At 43.0% G+C, this 23,092-nt stretch overlaps 1 protein-coding gene across 12 annotated transcripts in view; it reads right to left on the bottom strand.

The window, feature by feature from the left end:
- Window positions 1-652: 652 nt before the first annotated feature.
- The window catches only part of MARK3 (microtubule affinity regulating kinase 3), a 107,521-nt gene continuing 85,081 nt past the window's right edge, over window positions 653-23,092 (bottom strand). For 3 of the 12 annotated variants that reach the window (XM_040256852.1, XM_040256849.1, XM_040256861.1), the window contains 7 exons: window positions 19,186-19,403; window positions 16,356-16,459; window positions 10,347-10,508; window positions 9,387-9,644; window positions 5,439-5,465; window positions 4,157-4,201; window positions 653-1,604 (listed from right to left, as the gene is read on the bottom strand). In XM_040256852.1, coding sequence (XP_040112786.1) covers window positions 1,259-1,604; window positions 4,157-4,201; window positions 5,439-5,465; window positions 9,387-9,644; window positions 10,347-10,508; window positions 16,356-16,459; window positions 19,186-19,403 — 1,160 coding nt within the window. In that variant the 3' untranslated portion in view covers window positions 653-1,258. The remainder of the gene's footprint in view (window positions 1,605-4,156; window positions 4,202-5,438; window positions 5,466-9,386; window positions 9,645-10,346; window positions 10,509-16,355; window positions 16,460-19,185; window positions 19,404-23,092) is intronic. The other 9 variants (XM_040256850.1, XM_040256851.1, XM_040256857.1 and 6 more) reach the window with 9 other exon arrangements.

Here is a 23,092-nt window from a genome sequence, read left to right on the forward strand (position 1 = left end):
CCCTTTGTTCTGTACTAGACACTTAATTACTGTTTACTGACTGCTGCTCTATTAGGACATAAACTTTAAGAGGTCAGGGATGCATCCCAAACACCTACACCACCTCCCTGCCTGTGTAGATGGTAAACACTGATGACCTTGTGTCCAGACTGTCATATCTGGACCACCACAGACAAGCCCAGAACCCACAGCATTCCCACGAGACTTGAGACGCCAAACTGCCCGATGACCTCGGTATCCTCTCTGCGTCATCACGCAGCAGCTGGGAAAAGGCTGTGGGTCTAATTCATGTCCTGAATCACAACGAACAAGAGAAGAAAATTACATACTTCTTGGAGAACACCCAGAACAGCCAAGGCCTGGCCTTTCTCCACGCAGGGGCGTGCGTGACTCCCGAGGGTGAGGCGGACGGCCACGCCCACTCCCATCCAGCTTTGGTCGCCACGTGGGCTGTCTTCTCCCTTCAGTGCCTTTGGGGAAAGAAGATGCTAGAAATGACAGAATGTTAGGGTCCACAATAAGGAAAAAGTGGCCTAGCCTTCACACGCTCTCCATTTGCTTTTGTTCAAGGTGGCGGTGAAGGCAAAAACACATACTTTTAGTCACTGCCTTAATCTGAGTCTTAAATACAGCATCAGGAGACAAAGCAAGATTTTACTGAGAAAAAGTGAATTTTTAATTATCTTGTGAATCTACTTAGAAAAACACACAAGCAATGTTCACAACTATAAATTTAAACCTTTTGCACTAAAAAAAAAAACACAAAACATCAAACACAAAACCACAGGCATGAACTGTAAACCTGTATTAATTATCAACTAGTCTTAAAGTTAATTCTTAGTAGTAATTCAGTATTTTCCTCCTTGGCAATTTTAATGTTTTAGCACCAAATAATCTCCCACAGAGGTACTCATAGAAACTCTGGTTGCCAGTGTACGGAGATGCTTCTGTAGCACGACACACACGCACAGCGTCCGCTCTCACACCTGCACAGACAGGAAGCCCGTGGGGACGGGTGTCACACACTGACTTCAGGCAACGGAAAGGAGACAGAGGGCACGCGTGTCACACGTCTTTAATGTAGTGCATTCGTAGAAAAAAGGCCAGCTCTCGCTCCCAGGCGTGCGCTCGTCCGTATACTTTAATATCGTGATTTAGAAGATGCAGACGTTATTGCCTAAATATTATTCTATGCATTTCCATCAGTGTTCAGGAAAACACTTTAAATTGCTACTTAATTTACACCATAATTACTGGGTTACAGCTTTAGCTCATTGGCAATTTTGGAAGCGATATTTTTGAAAGCTATGGACGTCCCTGATATCCGCTTAAATCGGACCCCGTTCAGAGACAGTCTTGGCAGCTTGCACACCTCCATCTCCCACTGCACGAGGTTCTCTGCGTGCCCATCGCCGTGGACACAGAAGAGTAAGAAGCGCTCTCTCTGCTCATAGTCGCAGTTATTGGCGTCCAGCACTTTGCGGATTTCCCGCATCATGTCATTGGGATCCATGGAACTAGTGGTTTTCATGCTCCAGGTGAAGCGCAGGGAACGAGGTTTTGCGTCTTTGTTTTCCTCCTTTTGCTCAGCAGACACGTTGCGACTGAAATGCACAGTGGCAGGTTTATTCTTAATGGCACAGGAAACCCCACCTTTACTCTAGCTAGCTCAATGCAGCATAATAAACGATTCCTGGGTCGTTCCTGCAGAGGCTCACCGTTGGTAATCAGTTCCTTCTCTAAGAAGCATTCATCTAACCATTCTTCCACCCCATCATAAGCCAAGACACACAAAAATCTACCTGGCTGAAAAATCTTCACCAGTCATCTGGTGAACATTAAGAAAATAATTTGTTAGACGGAATCCTTGGGAGTCAGGCAAGATAGAGAGTGATCTGAGCACCTCTCCAAGAGCCCAGCCCTTATCATCTGGGCTGGCTGCAGGCGGCAAGGCCCATCACAGCCCTTCACAGGCCCAGCTCAGGGAGGTGGCGTTAGCAGGCCAGCCTCCAGTTCTGCCCCGCCTGGCTGCTTTTCCTACCAGTTTCTAAAAATTCAACTCATCATAACCTCCACTGTCACTGTTATTCCAGACAATCAGTGACAACAGAGTTTAAAATCACTTTCCCTGTAAATGGCCCCAGTTGCTAAACAGAGCTGGGTGGCAGGTGGGCCATTCTCTCAGACCCCTACAAAAACCTCAGCACTTTTCCTTCTATTCTGTTCATTTAAACTTCTAATACATCACAGTTAAAAACAATTCTTCCTACTGAAACAGGAAAGTGACATGTTGAGACTAATTCGCTGCTGAGCACTAAAATGACTGGTCCAAATGCCCAGCATAGACTCACACAGTGCAGGCTGCGACCCCAGGCACGGCTCTCTGAGGATCTCCAACAGGCGCCTACCAGGTCTGCTCTGTGGCATTTAATCACTACTGCCAGGAACCGCTACTTACGTTCTCCTGTGTGTTTCTGGAGGTCTCAATGAGGACGATGAATACCTATCACTCTCGATCATTAAAACCTCCCAGTGTATGTATGTTAACACACTCAATCCTTTGGGAAATTCATCAGCGCTAAGGGTGGGCCATGGGTTTTACTATGTACGTAGCTCTTCCTGTCATCCACCTACTAGGAGAATACACAGTTTGGTTCACATCTACCAAAACTGTTTGAAAGCTTCCTAAGTATAAAGTGCTGTTAAATATGACACAGGTTATTAAAAAAACAGCAAAAGCACTCAGAGCTGGGGTCAGAGGAGGAGAGACTAAACTTCAGGGACACAGCCGCAGCAGAGATGAGGCGCGGGCAGTCTGCTAGAGTCGCAGAGAGGCAGAGCCCGCCTCACAGGAGGACTGAGAGAAGGAACACGAAGGGCAGGGTAGGGAGCAGCGTCTGAGGAGAGCTATGAAGAGCCCCGGGGCTTTCAACAACAGGATGGAGGTGGTTTAAGCCTGCCTGCTGAGCAGAGGCAATCTAAGGCAGGCAAGGAGGTACGGAAGCACAGAATGCATCCCGAGCCCCTGATCCTCAGCACACCAGGAGGAAGGTTCTGTCCCGCGCCCCGCCCAGGGCTGGAAACAAACTCAGGGCAGGTAGACCTGCTCCAGGGCAGGCTAGGGGTGCTGCCTGCCTCTCGTCCCAGACACTTGCTCAGCTGAGGAGGTTGTGTGTGGGGGAAGCTGAAGCTGCTGAGGGCACACAGGGCCTCGTGTGGACAGGCTCGATCAGGCGATGGGGCCACTGCAGGCTTTCATTCAGGGAAGTCATATGACCAGAGCTGTGCCTCAGGAAGAGAGCAATGCGCTAACAAGGACCTCAAACAGCACGGCGGTGACTGGTATAAAAAAGGGCCCAAGTGGAAGAAATCTAGAGTCCTGAGCCCATCTGGTCACTCTCTGTGCAGCCAAATCCATGCACTGACAGCTAAACAAAACTTAAAAGCAAAAACCACTCAACCACATAATCATTCTTTTTTCATTATTTTTGGCTGCACTGTATGGCTTGTGGGATCTTAGTTCCCCAAGCAGGGACTGAATTCAGGCTGTTGGCAGTGAAAGTTCAGAGTCCTAACCACTGGACGTCCTGGGAATGCCCCACATAATAATTATTATATATATATGAAAAAAAGACACTTAATGTGAAATGTGAAAATTCTCCTAGGGAACTCCCTGGAGGTCCAGTGGTTAGGACTCAGTGTTTTTACTGCTGGGGCCAGGGTTGGAGTTCAATCCCTGTTCTGGGAACTAAGATCCCACAAGCCACATTTCAAGGCCAAAAAAAGAGAAAAGAACATTCTCCTGAATATTCTGCTTTCCTTCCTCGAGACCAGAACTAGGCCAGGAGTATTCACATGTCGACAGTGCTGCCACAGTCTCCCGGACCTCAGGGGCGCGCAGGCAGGAGGAATGGCACCTTAACACGGGCATGAACGCGACGGGGCTGGGTGGTGTGCAGGCGGCCGTGCCACCGCAGCGCCCTCGCGCGGCCGCCGGGCGTCAGCACACACGCTTCCTGACTGCAGACTTCTGCCCGCCCCAAGCAACCCCACATGGAGCAAGGATATGACGCAGAACGTTCGAGAAGTGTTGCCTCTGCCACAGAAATGAAGTAAATACCTATAAAATATTTTAAGTAAAAATCATTTCCCTCACCTGGAGCCCTCATATCTCCCGTTCCTCTCATATTCAGTTGGAAGCCTCAATGAATAGAATGCAGAAGCACAGAGAAGTGGGAAAGAGAAAAGAAATCTTACACACCAGTACACGACCAACTCAAATATAAACAGACATTATAACACGAACTCAAAGCACTTTTTGGTCACCTGTTGAGCTCATTACAACTCTTACTCCCGTAGGTGTGACTCAGCCAAAAACCATCTGTGTGGCCACAAAGGCTGTGCAGGCGGCAGGCTGCACACCTGGTTCACACACACAACAGGCACTCCTGCCCAGCTCTGGAAACTGCACACGCACGGCGTTCGGCTGGAGTTATTCTGACTTTTTAATCACTCCCCGAAGTATGTGCTTAGTCACTCAGTCGTGTCCGACTCTTTGTGACCCTATGAACAGTAGCCCACCAGGCTCCTCTGTCCAAGGGATTCTCCAGGCAAGAATACTGGAGTGGGTTGCCATTTCCATCTCCAGCCCCAAAGTACAGTGGGTTTCCAATTAAATCATCAGAGATGAAAGCACTCTTCCTGTGGTTTCTGACAAAGAGCTCCTGTGAATAAGGCCTCTTACTTGTGGCATCTCAGGTAAACCCATGGCCTGGCCTCTGCGGAGCTGAGAGGCGCGGGCACGACAAGGCTGCAGTGGCCACTTTCCCCTGAAGGGCGTGTGTCCTGAGTGTGAGCAATACCCCTGGTCTCTTGACTGTCACATCACAAAATATCCACCTAGTAAGAGTAACATTTACTACAATAAGACATACTTTCTTCAGAGGTTCGTGGAAAGTGCCTTTTAGATACAATACTATTTACTCTTCAACTCAGCCTTTCCCTAATGCAATCCTCCCATGAAATAAAAACAAAACAAAACAAAACAAAACACAATTACCACTTACCTTCTGCATGCCTGGAGCTAATCATTAATCGCATATTGTTACTGAACATCTCATTCTTCAAACAGAAGCATGCCAAGTGTTATTAGTATGAAGACAGAATTATTTGGATGCTAAACAATTCTACCAAAGTAAGAAAATGCACAGAGCATGCGTAGGCCTCTTGTTACATGGGTGCAACAGTCCCTTTTAAGATGCCTGACAGAGTTAATCTCTTTCTCTCCAATTTCCTTTCAAAGAAATAAGTATTTAGTTCTCAGCAGAAAGTTTAGTTTTCAAGGAAAAAAACAGGGCTACAAAGCCAAACCTGATGTTAATTGCAGGAGCCATTTCGGGGTGAGATTGAAAAAAAAAATGTGTATATATAAATCCTACCTTTTGATAAACCTGAATGACATGTTTCTAAAAGAAATTAAGCCAAAAAAAAAAAATTAACAAAAATGACTTGCACAAGTTAGTTAATTACAGATAGAATAAAATCAGCAAGTAAAACAGGGCTCCTCTCCTGCCCAATGAACAATGAAAACAATAACATCTGATGAAAAAGTAAAATTATCACAAATAACTGAGTGTCTTTTAAATAGAAATATAAAAAAATCTGTACTAGAAAGAAAAAATTTAGCAGTAAATATTGACAGTATCTACAATTAAATTTTTTAAGGTTCTTCAGATGGGTACACCTCAAAATAATAAAATTCAACATCTTGTATTAAAGAAAAGCTATTTTCAATGTACTAGAAATAAAATAACATTTGTCAATATTCTTCAAAATATCTTTGAACAAAAAATACCACCTTATTCAGAAACATTAAGAATTTCATTATAAAATGTTTATCCATGAAGAGAATCAATACTTATTACAGTGGCTCAATATAAATCACTTTTTAAGGAGAGGAAAAAAAAAGTCATTGGACAGTTATTTTTTTCCCTTTCCAGTTTTGATATAATTGACATACAACACTGTAATAAGTTCCTGGGAGTTTAAAATGAAGTAGACTTTTTAAAGCTTTTATACCAAAATGATAGACTATTAAATGATAACACTGGGGGTTTCATTTTTTTTAAAGTAATACACTGAAAGAACTGTATTTAAAAGAACTGACTCTGCTTGTTAAAAAATTTAAGGAAATGTTTAGGTTGTACTGAACTGAATTTGACAAAAGAAACTTCCAGCTATGGCTCAGGCCGGTATGATCACACGATAAGCATTCCTGGGTGAATGCATCCTGGGCTTGTCAAACTACTGATATTTCTAAATCTCAGTTCTGTGACAGCACAGGAAGTACCCATAAGTATTTTGTTGAGTGACTGAATTAGTAGTTTTCTTTTTGCTGTTTTATTTCTCTCTAATTTGGGATGACTCTGGCACTACTTCAGATGCCTACCAACTTGAAAAGTCTATAACTACTGGAGATAACCGCCATCTACTCCATACTCAGATCAACCGCAGTACACTTTGGATTACACACAGTAGGAAAGACGCCTGTGAAAATTGATTAAAAGGTCTTTAAGACCTATTTTCATTTCCAATTTTTCTCTCTCAGAAAAGTCAAGGGGAATGCTCAGGAGTCATAGGACTGATTTTAAGCTGTCCTCTCACAAACCCCTTGAGGGATGAAGAGGAGGCCGCCACGGGAGCACTGGGCCCGCGCGTGCACCGGGCTCTCCCGCCTGTGGGGAACGGGCTCTCTGCAGCACTCAGACTACCCACCGCGCAGCCAGGGGCAGAGGGCGAGCTCGGCACCAGGCCCTTTTTGCCACATCCCGGCAGGTCTCCCCTGCGGCATTCGAGTGCCCATGCCTGAGCCTTTCAGGCATTAGCACTTTGATCAGCACAATTATTAGGGGAGGATAAGATGCTGTTGGAACAGCAAGGACTCTGACTGCTCTTAAGAATGAACTGGCTCAACAGAAGGACAACAGGTCTCAACAGGAGGACAGCACCACAGGAGGCTGCGAGTCTGCCTGCAAACCAATGAACAGAGGCTTTCTGAAAACACTCGGGGGTGGAAATCAGTTAGACGACCCCCTGTAGAATATTTTCAACAAGGAGCCCCAGCCCTCAATTTCAATTCAAATACATAAAACAAACAATTAGAAAACGAGGGAAAAGGACTCACGTCCACAACAGCCCTTCACTGCTCCCTCCCGGGGACACTATGTAGTGGGGGTCCAGGGCCTCTCCTGGAACCATGGACCTGACTCAGCATTCTTCTACCGTAGGACCCTGAGCATGTGCCTTATTCTCTCTGAATCTCACCTCCAGTTTCTTCTATAAAACTGGGATAATGTGTGCTCCACAGGGTAGACTGTGGAGATTAAATACGTATGTGAGAGAGAATGCACATACGTAGGTATATAAAACAAGTATCTCCATATCGATAAATGTACAGACATCTATTTGTTAGCACATAATAAGCATTTGATGTATTGTGGCTGATATTACTTTTATCAATGACAGAACTCAGAAGACAAAAGAAAAAGAACACAAAGGAGACAAGTAAATGCAAGGATTTTAATGATGTGCAAGGCTTTATTTAAAGAGCCCAACTGAGACCAAAGCCTAAGGACACAAAGCTGATCATCCTGTGACTGGAGCTTAGACAGACCTGACTGCCGCACCCTACTATGCGCTCGGGGGACCAGAAGGCAAAATACCAGTTGATACTAAGCAGCCTAGTCTCCGAGGAAAGAGCTAAGGCACAGGGAGGCTTGGGAGAGCCCCTGGAATGACCCTGAAAGGAAGCAATGCATTATTCTGGGGTCATCAGGCTCTCCTTGGTTTGAACTCAGTCTCTCCTGCTGCTCAAAAATGGCTGCCCCGAATCTGGCAAGGCCCCTTGGACCACTCTGCTCTTTAGCCCATCCTGGAATGGGAGGTCTCAGCAAAAGGCCTAAGAAGAGAATAAGAGGATAGACCAGAAACATTTCACTCCTCTGACCTCTGGTCAATTGCCAGTGGGTATCTGAAGTCCTCCTTAATCTGGTATTCAACATCCTGACAATGAACAGATAATCTGGGGAAAGACAGCTTAATGTGACTTGTCTCATTTATTTTTTATTTTTGATGTGGACCATTTTTAAAGTCTTTACTGAATTTGTTACTATGTTTTTATCTCACAATTTGTGTTTTTGGCCCTGAGGCATGTGAGGGCTTAGTTCCCCAACCAGGGATTGAACCCTCACCCCCTGCATTGGAAGGTGAAGTCTTAATCACTGGACTGCCAGGGAAGTCCCGTTTTGTCTAAGTTTTAGATGGTTGATTTAAAATAACAGTACTGGAGGCATTAAGGAGACTGCCCAGTGACATCCAGCTTACAGGAAAGTAACAAGGATGGAATGGGACAGACCAGCAGGATAATGAGCCACAGGGAGCGCAGAGAAATGAGCAGTGAGGAGGGCGCCTATCTTCCCAGACTCTGGGAAGGTCCCATCACTGTCCTCTGAGGGTCTCTAACAGGCAAATCTGCAGAACGCCTGGAGGAGAGGCTACTGAAAGAGAGGCTCCAGTACAAAGAATTTCCTCCAGGCACCCGGAACTGCAAGGCCTGGAGGCCCCCTGCAAGTGGTCCGGCTAAAGGTGCCCTTGCTTACTTGCGTGCAGTGCTGCCTTCTCTCTGTCCTCTTGTAGTGGCCAATGTTTCCAGGCTTAGCAACCTCTAGACTAGATTCTGCAAAGAAAGCGCCTTAGAGATCTCCCAAGGCCCCAGCTGACAGTCAACTGGACAAACAGAAGATTTCATACATGACCAGATACTAGCTTCTTCCTGGGAATAAAGCAGGGATTTTATCTCCAAAACTACACAACAGAAGAATGCTGCTTTGTTCTCATTATACCTTAGGCCAACAGAGAGAACGATTTCAAGATCTAAGCTCCCAGAAACTTAGTGCTCCTCCATGACACTGGAATGAAATGAGAGAAGAGGCATTGTGTCTCTCCTCTGTGTCTACGGGGGATCAGACAACACAGTCTTCCTCAGTGGCAGCTTGCAGGGCACCAGTCGCTGGACGACAACAGATCTGGGGTTTTGCTAAATTGCAGTGCACATGCCATGTGGAGTAGTGTATGATTAACAGAAATGGTAATTAAGGAACAATTTCCCAAGCGCTAGAGAACTTTCAGTGTTGTGAAAGGACTCAGGGCTCTATAATTTCTCTTCTAAAAGGTTTTAGAAGTACAGCGTTAGATATACAAACCAGAAAAATGTGAGCTAAAGACAGAATGAAAAGCATCTGGGCAGTGGCTTCACATAATCGAGGGGAAAACACTTCTCCTTTTGCCCGTGTGTTTGGTCCAACCAACCAGCACCACCTGGCACTTACCTCCTTGTGAGTTTGGAAGTTAATTTACTAAAAAGATTAGTGGAGCCTCGGCTTCGAGTCTGTGACAACGGTGTGGCTTCGTGGGACAGGCTGGGCGAGGCAGGTGGGCCATTGTACGTGGCAGTGCGCCGCTCCCGGGGCTGACCATGGAAAGTGCTACGGCTGGCGGTACCTCTCGGGAACCGGGCTCGATCTGGGGTGGTGGCGCTGCTAATACTGTGTGTTGAAGCAACAGGAGCTCTCTGGCCAGGAACAGTGCTAGAAGACCAGCAAATGACAGATTCTTACATCTTCGTTCACAAAATCCTGCCTTCGTAGCAAACAGGGCACACAAACATTTATAGTCATGATATACCTTTGATATAGAGTAGAGATAACCAGTATATAAACCCAGATCCAAGGGGTATTTTATAGGACTTAAGAGCAAAAGGTAAGTTAAATGGCAAAGGGTACCAAAAGAATAGTACACAGTGCAACAACACCTTATGGAGTTGAAGGGAACGATACATACATATTTTCAAGGACAAGATTAATGCAGGGAAATTCTAGAACAAAGAACAGCTAACTCAAGCTTCTTTTCCTTTGCTTCCCTCTCAAATTGCTTACATGCAGAGAACCCTGCCAATACAAAAGAAACAAAGGCTATGCAGGTGAAACTGAAGAACAGGCAACTAAAAAGTTTTGGAAGCACAAAAATGGCATAAGTATTGTAAAATTCCACATGCTGAAAGCAACTTGGAGAGAAAGGGGAATTTCTTACATCCTTTATAGTATGAAGAGGCATGAAGATACAAAGATGACCAGGGACGTCATGAGACAGGATGTGCTTAACTAAAACCACACACAGGAAGGACACTTTGTGGACAACTGGAACAAAACCTTAGACTATAATATCCACAGCACAAAATTAAGAAGCAGTGGGTACACATTAGTTTCACAAGGAATGTGTATTTTTCTTACATAGCCTTGAAGTTATCTCCTTCACTGTCTATTGGAGGTAACATCATCTTGGGGTGCCCAGAGGCTGACATGGACATCGACTTCTGATGTCTCAGCCGACAGGTGGAAGATGTCTTACAAACAGAGGCAGGGCTAGCTGCGTAAGCGAACATTTCTGTCAGGCTGGGAGGGGGTTTGGGTTCAGGCAGAGGCAGAAACAACAGTATGATGGACCAGTGACAAAAAGAGCAACCTGTTGTTCAAAGCACATTACCTTCCTCCCCAAACCATCTCATTTCTGGCAAAGAACAAAAATCTCTTAAACTCGTTTTGGGGATTCTGGAGCAATTGCTAATCTGCATCTGCTTTTTAAAAACCAGTAGTTTTTAAAAGTTTATTAGATTTAAAGAAAAGAAAGTAACACTGTACATGTTTGAATATTTATGTGAGAGTGATGACGATCTCCGAGCTATGTGTAAAAATAAAGCTTATCTTAAAAGATGTCTGCATTCAAATCAAAGCGAATCTGTAATACGTACACTGTGCTCTCAACCTGTTCCCAAAGCACACTGTCATACATTAAATGGACTAGAAAAATTATGGCTGTAGTAATAACTAGTTGTACTTATCGAAGTATCCTGTTATCAAACCATTCCTACTCAAAGCACACTGACTTCTTTATAAAAAATACTCACAATTCTTAAGAGGTCAACAAATCCCCATTTTTTCAAGGTGGGAAAACTAATAAGAGCAAATTAACCTTTTATGGACAGAGAAAGAGCGACACAGTGGCCACACACCTGCAGTTCCACCTGGCACAGCTAGCTACAGGCCATAGGGACCCGGGGCTTTTCTCACTCTTAATGCCTGCTCAGCCATCATGGCCGTGGAATTTCAAAGGGAGCAGTTAAGGATAATCAGGGATTTAGAATTCTGACCATACTCTTTCAGTGCCTCTCTGCAGAAATCCTCTCAAGGCCTGAAACCTAAAAACCATCAGGTTTTTCCCCTCACGCCTGACATACAGAGCAGCTGGATCATTCGGTTGGTGTTAACCCCTCACAGCACTTCACTGGGCCTGCGCCTCCCTACCTGAGGGTCCCTGTGCAGAGCTTTGTCTCTCTCCCAGGCCCAGACCTCAGCCACCTGTCTTCACTGCTCTCCAATCTCACACTTTCCAGTCTGTCCACCATACAGCTGTGAACTTCCTAAAACACACACCTGACCTCGTCCTTGTCGCTTGTCTGCTTCTAACCTTGCAAAGCACACAGCGGCTTCAGTATAAAGTTCAGACTCCTCACCCTGGCGCCCGAGCCGCACCCTCAGACGCCCATCGGGCTGCGCCCCTGCCACCTCTCCAGGCTTGACCTTCCACTGTTACTTCCCGGAATTTGACTTTCTGGCCCATCTGATGACCTGCCGTCTCTTGGTCATGCATCAGGTCAAAGAACTTTTGCAGGAGCTAGTCTCTGTGTCTGGAGAGCTGACATCTTTCTCTTTTCATCAAAACTTCACCTCCGAGGTTATCCCCTCCATGAGGGCTTCACCAGTGCCCTCTCTCACCAGGAGTTACTCCTTTCCCTCTGTGTATTCAGTGACGGCACCTGCTATGCACACTCCACTGTACTGCAGTGACTCCTGTCTGCTTGTGTGCTCTGGAAACACAGCCTGCAGCCTCAATGTGACCCCACATTGTATGTACAAGACTATGTGGACAGGTACTTTGCAGTCAGCAGTATGCCTCAGATAGAACAGGTGCTCAAGCATATTCAATAACTGAAAAGGCACATTAATGGAGGTGAGCCACTGGAATTCCAGCAGTCCCAATATGAAGGAGATAGGTTTGTGTAACAAACTACTCAAGAAGATCTGCTCGCCCCTCTGACTTTGACAATCTGCCCTCTGACTTTGACCATCTGTCCTCTGACCTGGGTGAGTGTGACTTGAATAGTCACAGAACTCTACAAACACCTTATAAAGATAAACATGGATTCATTTTTTTGTTTCTGACACTTTTTTCCCTTTGGCACCTGAATCTGTGTTGGGGAAAAATAGGTTCTTGGTCTCCAACTCCCCATTTCGCTGACTCCCCGCTGGATTTTCCCGCTATCCTGGCCAGGGACAGATTTAGAGATGGGCTGGCCGTAGCCAAACCAACACTGCCCCAGGGCTTCTGCTTGAGCAGAGCTGAGTGTGGGACAACATCAAGGCTAATGTTGCTGAGCCCACCAAGAACTTTCGCAGATGCAGCAAAACTAGGAGACAAACCCTGACTCTATCCCAGGACTTTTTCAGTTACAAGAATTCATAGATGCCCTTTAACTTAAATTTGTTTGGACTGAGTTTCTGTCACCTCAACATAAGAGTCTTAAGTGATTCAACTACGTGAAGAAATGCTTCGTTGTTTCCAATATGCACATATAGACACACGCACACAGAGACACATACACTTTTACTTTACTAAGCTACAGATAAATAACTTTACCAGCTGAGCCACCAGGGAGGCCCTAAAGATAAATGCAACTGTCCTTTATGCTCTATTATCTGTTCAGAGCAGCTCAAGGGTCAACATGCTTTATTCCCCTGCCCAGCAGCTGACGTTCTCTTGCCCAAATTAGGACCTAGGATCAGTAAGTGCATTAAAAAAAGCAGGGGAAGAAGAGGTGGTAGGGGTTACCTGGCCTGTTCTCTGGAGAATATATAAATGGTCCCAAAGACTCAGATGAGGAAATGGCTTTTAGTCAGAATCCCGAACAGGGAGAGGCTCAGTCTATTCGCCCTGAGCTATCCCCCTGGCTGGAGAGTGCAGGGAAGGCTACGTGAACAGGTACTCTGCAGCAAAAAACTGACCTTCCTTAGAGTCAGAGACCTTCTTAAAAAGGAAGTGCAAATTGATATATTCACTATAAATTATTCAATTTTGGGGCATAATCTTAAAAGCAATGAAATGAATTATTTTTTTAGAAATTTAATCATGTCATATCATGAGTTCCACAAAGCAAGCAACAAAACAGATTTTTTTTTAAAACTCTCAAAGCAGACCTAGGACTTCAATTTAGGAATCAGTAAACTCAAGAAATGTTTGTAGAATTTCATGTTTGTACAAACTTACAAAAGTTCTATTTACAACAAACAACCCCAACTCACAATGGGCTGCATCAAGTTGGTTGTTGTGAAAGCTGGACAAAATTTTTTCCTCAGAAATGTGGCAAAAAGGCTGGTTATGTTCCACAGACTATCCCACAAAAATTTACACAAACAAAACAGTAGCTGCATCATATTTTTAGCAGTTCTGGGTCCAAGGGAAAAAAAAAATCATTATTTAAAGAAATACCACTATTTCTTAAAATTCAAATTGTGTGAAGTTCCCATTGATCTTTTGACTTTATATTTAAATATGTCTAATATGACTTTTATTCCATATTGGAACATTCCAATATGAAATATTTTGAATGCTGATGGAAAGCATACTCAGTGATTGGGCAAAAGCAGAATTAAAAATATAATCCAAAGATACATGTGTTAACTGTGACAAAACCTTCTTTGTTCATCTAATTTTTATTAGCCATGATCATTCTTATGTTGGATTTCTGTAACAACACTCACATATTTAAGAAAAAAGTCGAACACACTAAAGGCTGAAATAGGAATTCATGCCTTTCTTCCAGAAGTTAACATAGATCCAGGCATCCTGTACCTCACTAGTATTTTAGGCAAGGAATAAGATGTGTGTGTGTGTGTGTATATATAAGCAACAATCTTCCAAAGAAGTCATCTGTGCACAGACAAGGCTCTGTGAACAATTTATGACTCAAGCATCTATTTTAAGGGTGGAAAAGTTGTCACATTTAATGTCTTCCTTAACTGAAAGTAAAAAAAAAAAAATATGACCACTAATTTGGAACTCAAACCTCCAATATTTTTCCATTAATTTTTCAATTCATTCATAAGATACGAAAACAAAATCCAGGTATTATTAAAATTATGTGCCCTGTTTTGTGTGGCAGGAGGCTGTTTAACTAAAGATAAAGACAATACTTTCAGAAGGCGAGCACTTTAACTGACGCCAACAGAGCAACGAGGCCCAGGTTTGAATAAGGAGGGGGCAGCCCCACTGAGGAAGGTATCTGCAGGCAGAAACCAGGTAATGACTCCAAAGAAATCAAGAGTATTCTTAAAACTGTCTCCAAGGAGTGAACTGTGTAGCTGCAAGAGAGGAGAATCAGAGAAGCCGTGTACACAAACCCAAGTCAAGGGAGCAGAGAGATCACGGTTGTAACAGCCTTTTAATGCAAATCCTGACTCTGTACCTCAGAGAGCTGTATATTCTAAAGTTCATGAGGAATCTGAGAGAGCAGTTCAACAATTTAGAAGAATTTTTAAAAACAATAGTCATGAAACAACATTCTTCTAGTTCTACAGATTAAAATTCTTAACAGAAATGTCTGGGAACTCCCCAGTGATCCAGGGGTTAGGCCTCGGCGCTTTCACTGCAGGGACCCAAGATCAATCCTGGCTCCTGTGGAGCCAAAAGAAAAAGAAAGAAACTTCTGTCTAATTAAGTCTTCTACTGGTATCTCCTACTCAGTCCCCTAAACTATAAGCAATTTGATAGATTTGAGAAAGCAACTGTAATAAAAGAAAATTTACCAAAGAACAGACTACTATTAAAAAAATAAACATACCAATCATTAATCTGTAGTTATCTAGCCCAGTGGCTCTACTCAAGTTATTAGGAGAGAACACACACAGACAGGATTCAAAGACAGAATACCAAGATGTAAATATTTCTAAAAAGTCACTGAAAAAAAATGAATGAATGTAATCTCACAGAACAAGCTTTTCCCTTCATGTCAATTCAAACATAAGTGGTCTGTGGAAGAAGGGAATGACAAAATAGTCTGGTTTTAAGGATGAAAAATGATAGAATTTCTGTTTAGGTTGTTATAGAAGTTAGCGATCAAACATTTCATTTGACTGGTGAGATCTAAGGAAACAGAAACTTCACAGTACAATTTCAGAAGTAATGTCAGAAAAAGAAGAAAAACAATTTTGACGCTACACATGAGACTGTGCTGACGAAATAATGTTCGAGTTGAGAGGCCAGGGACAGTGAATGGTGACGCGAATTTATTTTGTGCATTTCTACTTCACAACTTTTCTGCTCACTTCATCTCCTCATTCTGAATTTAGTTTTATACTTCTCTTCCAAAACAAAAGAAGGAAAACCATGCCCATTTGAGAAATCTGTTCTATACAGAATATATTTAGCTGCTCTGCCAAGCAACGTTCTCCTCTTTTCTCTCCACCCAAACTGAACTCTACTGCATGGCTGCTGGATCTAGTTAATCCCACTTTTCTATTTCTTATTTTGAAACCCCTAGAAAGGGGTCTGTATGATCTGATTCCTTACTGATATATTACTATTAGTATTTTAAAATCATGCTTATTCAACGTAAGATTGCCTCTCTACCAGACTAAAACCACTGAGAAGACTGAACTCTCCATTTCTCTGGATATGCAAGTGTGTCTCTTTTAAGGTGAAGACCACCTTTAAAGTGTTACTCATCTACCCGGCCCTTCTGGCACACTGCTGACCTTAACAGACGGCTCGCCCACCCCATCTGGTGCTCCACGTCCCTGAGGCGTGGCTCCCTGTCTCAGTCCATCATCCTTCCCCACTTCCAGTCTTGGTTCAAGATATTCATGTGCACAAAGCAATCTCCATTTCCCTGTTCACAGTTCTACCATTAAAGCACAGCTTACCACCTATTTCATCTGGGAAAGCTCCCTGATTTAACTCAACCCTTCCAATCATCACACCCAGCTGGCCAGGAGAATAAGCTCTGGACCAGGAGAGGAATTTGGAATTCTAGGATCTCACTAGAACTGCATTTAAATTTAACTTACCATTAGAGAATACTTACCACTATTACTTGAATTTTGATTATAAAAACTAAGAAGTAAATATCATCCTTCCACTTCTCTTGGGAAAAACACATTTTCTTGAAAACAAGAAAAATTTCATACCTGTTTTCTTTGCCATTCTGAATTACTGAATGTCTATCAGCTGTAGTTCTTTCACTGCAAACGTAAGTATTCCGTCGCGTCATTCCACCGGATGCCGTATTACTCTATTTAAAAAAAAGGGCATTTTGGTCTTAAACGATTTAGTAAGTATAATACAACAGGGAAAAAAATACCATTTAAATAAACGTGAGTACTTAGTCTTTAAATAAACCTGAATCATTAACGGGCTTTCCAGGTGGCTCAGTGGTAAAGAATCCATGTGCTGATGCAGGTTTGAGAAGGTACCGTGGAGAAGGAAATGGCAACCCACTCCAGTATTCTTGCTAGGGAAATCCCATGGACAAAGGAGCCCAAAGGGCTACAGTCCAAGGGGTCACAGAAGAGTCGGATATAACTTAGCGACTAAAGAACAACACAGTATTAACAGCACTGGGCACTAGGTCAGAAAAGAAGATGAAGGCAGCAACCTCTACCTTCTTTCCTAACTTCCAGTATTTCTGCAATAATGAAAAATGGCTATGGCAAAGTGACTTTGAAAAGCTGGCTACAATAATCTATAGAGTAATAACTCATGGATTATTTAAAATGAACCAGGAAGATAGAGAAATTCACTTTTTAAAAGGTAATAATTTCAATCTAAAACATTAAAAAGCAAGGATAAGGTAAATATACAAATGAAACAAAAATAAAAAAATATCAGAATTAAAACTGCAAAACTATTAGAAAAAAATAAAAAAAAAAAAACAGATAAATCTGCATGATCTTGGATTTGACAAGAGATTCAGATATGTCACACCGGGCAAAGGACAGAATAGACATTTTTCCAACGAAGGCATACTAATGGCCAATAAACGTATGAAAAGATGCTGAATACCACTGGTCATTTAGGAAATGCAAATCAAATCCACAATAAGATACCACTCAGATCCACTAGGAGAGCTACAATCAAAAAAAAAACAACAGCAAGAATGTGGAGAAACAAGCATGCGAATGTGTAAGGGTATAAAAAAGTGCAGCTGTGGTACACAGACTTGTACACAAACTCTTATAGCAACATTATTTATCATAACCAAAGGGCAGGAACACACTAAACGTCCATCGACAGGTAAGGAGATAAACTGTGGCATATAAAAAGGAATGAATCCTTGGATGAAACTTGAAAATATTATGGTGAGTGAAAGAAGTCAGACACAAAAGGCTTGTGTAAGTGCACTTATCTGAAATGTCCAGAAGAGGCAAATCTTCTAGGAGAGAAAGAGGCTGGTGGCTGCAGGGGCTGGGAAAGGGAGGCCTGGGAATGAACCCCTTAATGAGCACAGGGCGATCTGCAGAGTTTGGGAGCTAGAGAGGCAGAGGCGGAACGTGTACTAGATGCGCTGAATCAATGCTTCAAATGGTTAACTGTATGTAGGTGAACTTCACATCAATTTTTAAAAGTTAATACTTTCAAAATTTTTTAAAAAGGAGAACAAAAGTCACGGCACAACTTTTACCAGGTAATTAAAAAAAAAGATTAACAGCAGCCGCCTTTAGCACAGCATGAGCAGGTCACGTATAAGGAAGCTCTGAAGACAAACGGGAGACAATTAAAGCAACATTCTTTTTTCCTTTACAAATAAATATGAGTGGCCAACAATGCTTGGGATATATTTTCAAAAGGGGGATGTGCTGATGAGTACAGCCACGAAATAGAAGTTATGAAGGCAAGAACAAGTTTCTTTAAGGCTGGATTTAAACTGCAGGGCTATGGAATGACGATTGAAGTCGAATAAAAAGCCTTTCCACACAGCATTTATTCTGATGAAGCACAAGGTCAGAGGACAGAGCAAACAAGACTCTTTGGGCTCCCGTATAACCCCTCCCCCAAACAGGACAACGGAGCTACACAGTGCAGGCTCCTGACTCTGGGGTTTCTTTAGGATTAAAGGAAGGCTGTGTCACTGTTAACTTTCAGGGAAAATGTGATTACAGAATATCCTTAAAATTGTTCATTCTCTGCAAATTCTTATCAAAATTACTTTTGGAGTCTTCCAGTTATAAGTCATGGGGATGCAATATACAGCATGTGGACTATAGTTGGTAATACTGTATTGTGTATTTGAAAGTTGCTAAGAGAGTAAACCTAAGTTCTATCACAAGTAAAAAAAAAATTCTGTAGACTGCTAAAAAGAGTGATTATTTTTTTTAGCTCAGAAGAGAACACATTTCAATCCGTGAAAAGTTTCTGAAACTGAACAGATTCAATTTAACAAACATTACCTACTCTCTAGGGAGATTTTGTTAAGTGCAGGAATTAAGAGATGGATTTAGGTCAGTAGTATAATTTTGGACAATTACCTAACTTTTCTTCGATTTCTTCACCTTAAGATGTAGCTGACACGTGGCAAAGCACTCGGCAGGGCCCCTGGCACAAGGTCAGGACTCAGTCAAGGTTCTGTACTGACAGAGCCCTCTGACATGCTGGGCAAACACCATGTTCCTGCCTTGCAGTTAGGCCCCACAGTGCCCTGGACAGACTCCATCAGGCTGCGACCACCTGTCTGCACCGTCACCACTGGTTTTATTTATTTCCTGTCAGACTATGCGGTCTTTCCATCTCACAGACATTTTTGGAGTAACTAGAAACAGCCCTTGACATGGAGGATCTCATCCAGTGGAATGGAGTGCAGGAAGAAACATCTGCAACAGAGCTAGTGATCCCAACAGGGCGACACTGTACACAGGGGCCCAGGGGGCAGGGCTTTGTAGGCAGATAAGAACAGAGGAGCAAAATGTTGTGTCATTTCAATGCTACAATCCTAGGCAGGCTATACAGTCCCACAACACTTACACTAGGGACAGTGGAGCTCTTTTTCCGTTCCGGGATATCCGCCTTGTTAGGGTTACTTGCGTTCCCGAGCATGGGACTGGCTGGAGCAACCCCCTTCCCTCCAACAGCACTGGCGCCTGGTTTCCGGCAGGGAACCCCATCTTCCTTGAGGTCACTGTCTGCAGTGCCGGTCTGGCTCCTTTTTGGATATGCCACAACTGAAGGAATAGCTGGTCCAGCTAAAATAAAGAATTCACTTTTTAAAAGTCAGAGTATTTTATATTCTGAATATTTTTAAAGTTTTATATTTTATCTCATGAAAATAAACTATAAGATGATCCGAGATTTCAATTCATCTAATATAAAACAGTAAAATCTTCTAAGATGATTCCCATCCATGTATGGTTTCCCTATGCAATGAATTCAATTTTAAAATTTTACTTACTAGTCCCCAACTTTCTAAAAGGGTCTTTTAAACTAGTAAGCTTATACAGTGGTCCTGAAACCCCTCCGCAGGTGTTCCTGGACAGAGCAGTACGCACGCACATCACGCAGAGTGACTGCTCCCCCCGGCTCATCTGGGTGAAGCTCACCCTTGCTGTACAAGAGATGCCTTCACATTTTGGAAAGAACAGTACAGATTTACAGGCCATTTCTTTTGACACTTTATCTTGCATCTTTTTTAAAGCACTCATGCTCGTCTAGATAAACAGGAATTGGAGTCGATGAGGAAAGGCAGCGCAAGCAGAGGAAAGCATGTTCCTCATGCAAGTGACTGGGAGGACATGGGGTGCGGGGTGCTGCAGCTGGCGTCCGCTCCCAGGAGGGCGCTCAGGGGCATCCCGGGCGGCAAATAACTGATGTCTTGCAAGAAATCATCTAGAAACTGTGATGACATAGGAGATCTGGAGTTCAAAGAGTTTTGGAAATGAACAAGATAACTTGCATGTTCATTATATATAATGTCCAGTGGTAACCTTAAGACACAGCACCAAATGCTCAACAATTATGTTAAGAAAAGATTTTTATATACTCAGGTCTATTAAAAAAATGGATGGAAGGGGAAGGGAGGGACTATGAGTTTGCGTCACAGTCCTCTGACTATACACATAGGATGGGCAAACAACAAGGCCTTACTGTACAGCAAAGGGAACTGTAGTCAATATCTTGAGATAAACCATAATGGAAAAGAGTATAAAAAAGAGTGTATATTTATGTATAATAGAGTCACTCTGCTGTACAGCAGAAATTAACACAACATTGCAAATCAAGTATATTTCAATAGAAAAATAAATCAATAAAAAAATAGGATGAAGTGCGGTACAGAAAAGCTACCTCTTGGACAAAAAATCGAAATGGTAAACCTAGAGAACTGCCGGGTGGTACAGTGGCTAGGACACTGCACTTTCCTTGCCAAGGACTTGGGTTCTGTCCCTGGGTGGGGAACTAAGGTCTCACAAGCCACTCAGTGTGACCAACAAAAAATAAATATATAAACAGTAATCTATTTGGAAATGAATTAAAAATGAACAGAGATTTGATTTCATTTACGGGAAGAGAACAATTAAAGCTCCCAGTTTGGCAATTTTACCACAGAAAACAAAGAATCAGCCAAATGTAGGATGATACTACCCTTAATACTTATTTTTATTCTCACTATCATGATACATCCAATGACATTCTACACCTTTACGATTACTATATCAATTTGTTTTGAACATCTATTACTTTGATTAAGAAGGTAATTTTTTTCCATTTTAGGATTTGAGACTGTGGGTGGAGTCGGCTGCTGACATAGCCCACTGGCCTCTCCTTCAGGCCACTCCGGTTTCACCTGCATTGTGTGCAGTGTGTTCAGTCCTACACACTTTAACCACATGCACAGATTCATGCGTTCACCCTCCGCCAAGACACAGAACAGTTCTGTCTCAAGGATTTTGAGGGCGACCCTCCACAGCCACCTCTATTCCTTCCACAAGTCCCTTTCCTAAATCCTGGCCAATCTGTTCTCACCTCTGTAATTCCCTCATTTCAAGAATGTTATGTGAATAGTCGATGTGACCTTCTGAGATTGTTTCCCCCTGCTCAGCATAACTCCTCCAAGATCCATCCAAATTGTTGTATTTATCAACAATTTCCTCCTTTTCATTGCTGAGGAGTGTTCCATGCTGTGTTCCATATCACACAAAAAAGTGACTGTTCTTTTTTATCTTTTAGGGGTGGAGTGGGGTGTACTGCACAGCTTTCCAGATCTTAGTTCCCTAACCAGGAACTGAATCTGCGCCATGAAAGTGCCTAGAGTCTTAACTAACCACTGGACCACCAGGGAATTCCCCCAAATATGACTTTTATATAGTCAAATTTGTTAAGTCTTTTCTTTTATGGCTTTTAGTCCTTAACAAGTCCAAATTACAAAGAAATTATCTCATTTTTTTCTTTTAACATTTTTCTGGTTTCTGTTTATATATTTACATCTTTATTTCAATTGGAATCCAGCCTTGTATAGGATGTGAGAAATGGATGCATTTTTTTTTTCTGATCACTACCAACTACCCTTATAACATTTATTAATAGAATAGTGAGTCTTCAGCCTTTTTTTTTTTTTTTTTAAATAAAAGAATCCCTTACAAATCTGATGAAGCGCTCCCTTCCGAGGAAAAAATACACACACATGGCAGCAGGGTGGGGGGTGTTCACACATGGGACCCAAACGAAAAACACACACAAAATTTGTTACAGTTTTACAGAAGCAGGCATATAGGAGTCAGTGGCATTGAGAGCTAGAGGACATGAGGAGAGACAAGGGTGGGAGGCCGGGCTACAGCTGGACTGGCCAGGCTGCCTGCTGCACCCGGCGCCAAGTGGATGTGCTCTTCTAGACCCTAGTCCTTGGAACCCAGCCCAATCTTAGCACTTATATGAACAGTGCCAGAGGCATAATCAATTCTCCTTTTATTGCCGACCACTATCTTCATCCCCCCCAAAAGTAAAAAGAATGTGGAATTGGGTCTGTGATCTATGTACAGAATTTCCTGAAATGTTCCTTTGTGAATTTCTTTTTGGTATTAAAGGCTCCAAGAAGGCAGGATGGTTTACTGTAAAAGCACTACACAAGAGGCGACGGGTGGATTAGTGGACTGAGCCCGAAATCAGGGGCCAGGAGTGCTGGATTCTGTCTCAAGCACCTCCACTTCACCTCACAAGACCTGGTGAGCAATCCTGACCTATTTCTTTATTGCCAACACGGGGGTTTGGCGATCTCTTTTTAGCTCTACAATCTTCTGAGCTGGGAAAAGGGGCATTACTAATCCAGACAGATTCTGCTTAAGGAAGAATGAACTTACTGACAGTCATTAGGGACACGAGAAAACTAATACCAGGTTTCTTCCAGGATTTAGGAACAATTCTCTTTAAATTCAGAGCAACACATAGGCATTTCGCTAATTGCTCTGTATGTAGTACACAGAAAAACCCCTCCTTGCTAGCAACTAATCTGAACACAAAAGACTGAGACCCAGATCAACACTTGATTTACAAATGCCATCTGCAAAATTCTGGCATCAGACAAGCTCTGAGCTCTTCAGTTACACCCTGGAAAACAGCAGACGTGCAGACAGCTTACTGACAGCATCAGCACAATGTGCTGCTTCAGCCTAAACCACACAGAGGCACTGGCAGCAGGAAGAGAAATGGAAACCAAGCAAAGGGTCATCACTTTCGGTACAAAGCCACAGCTGTAGACACCTGGAATACTTTGTACAGTTCTAAGCGCCAGCTCTCAAGGTGGAAGAACACAGGAGGACAAAGCCCAGGGAAGGGAAGTGAACTGAACAAAGAACTGAACGAGGATCCCACGTGAGGATGTATTTTTAAAAGTCAAGACTAGGCCAACATACATTTGTGCACTGGAATTAAAGGAAGAGTGAGG

Source organism: Oryx dammah, unplaced genomic scaffold (genome assembly GCF_014754425.2).
Source record: "Oryx dammah isolate SB20612 unplaced genomic scaffold, SCBI_Odam_1.1 HiC_scaffold_16, whole genome shotgun sequence".
In the NCBI taxonomy this organism is placed as follows: Eukaryota; Metazoa; Chordata; class Mammalia; order Artiodactyla; family Bovidae; genus Oryx; species Oryx dammah.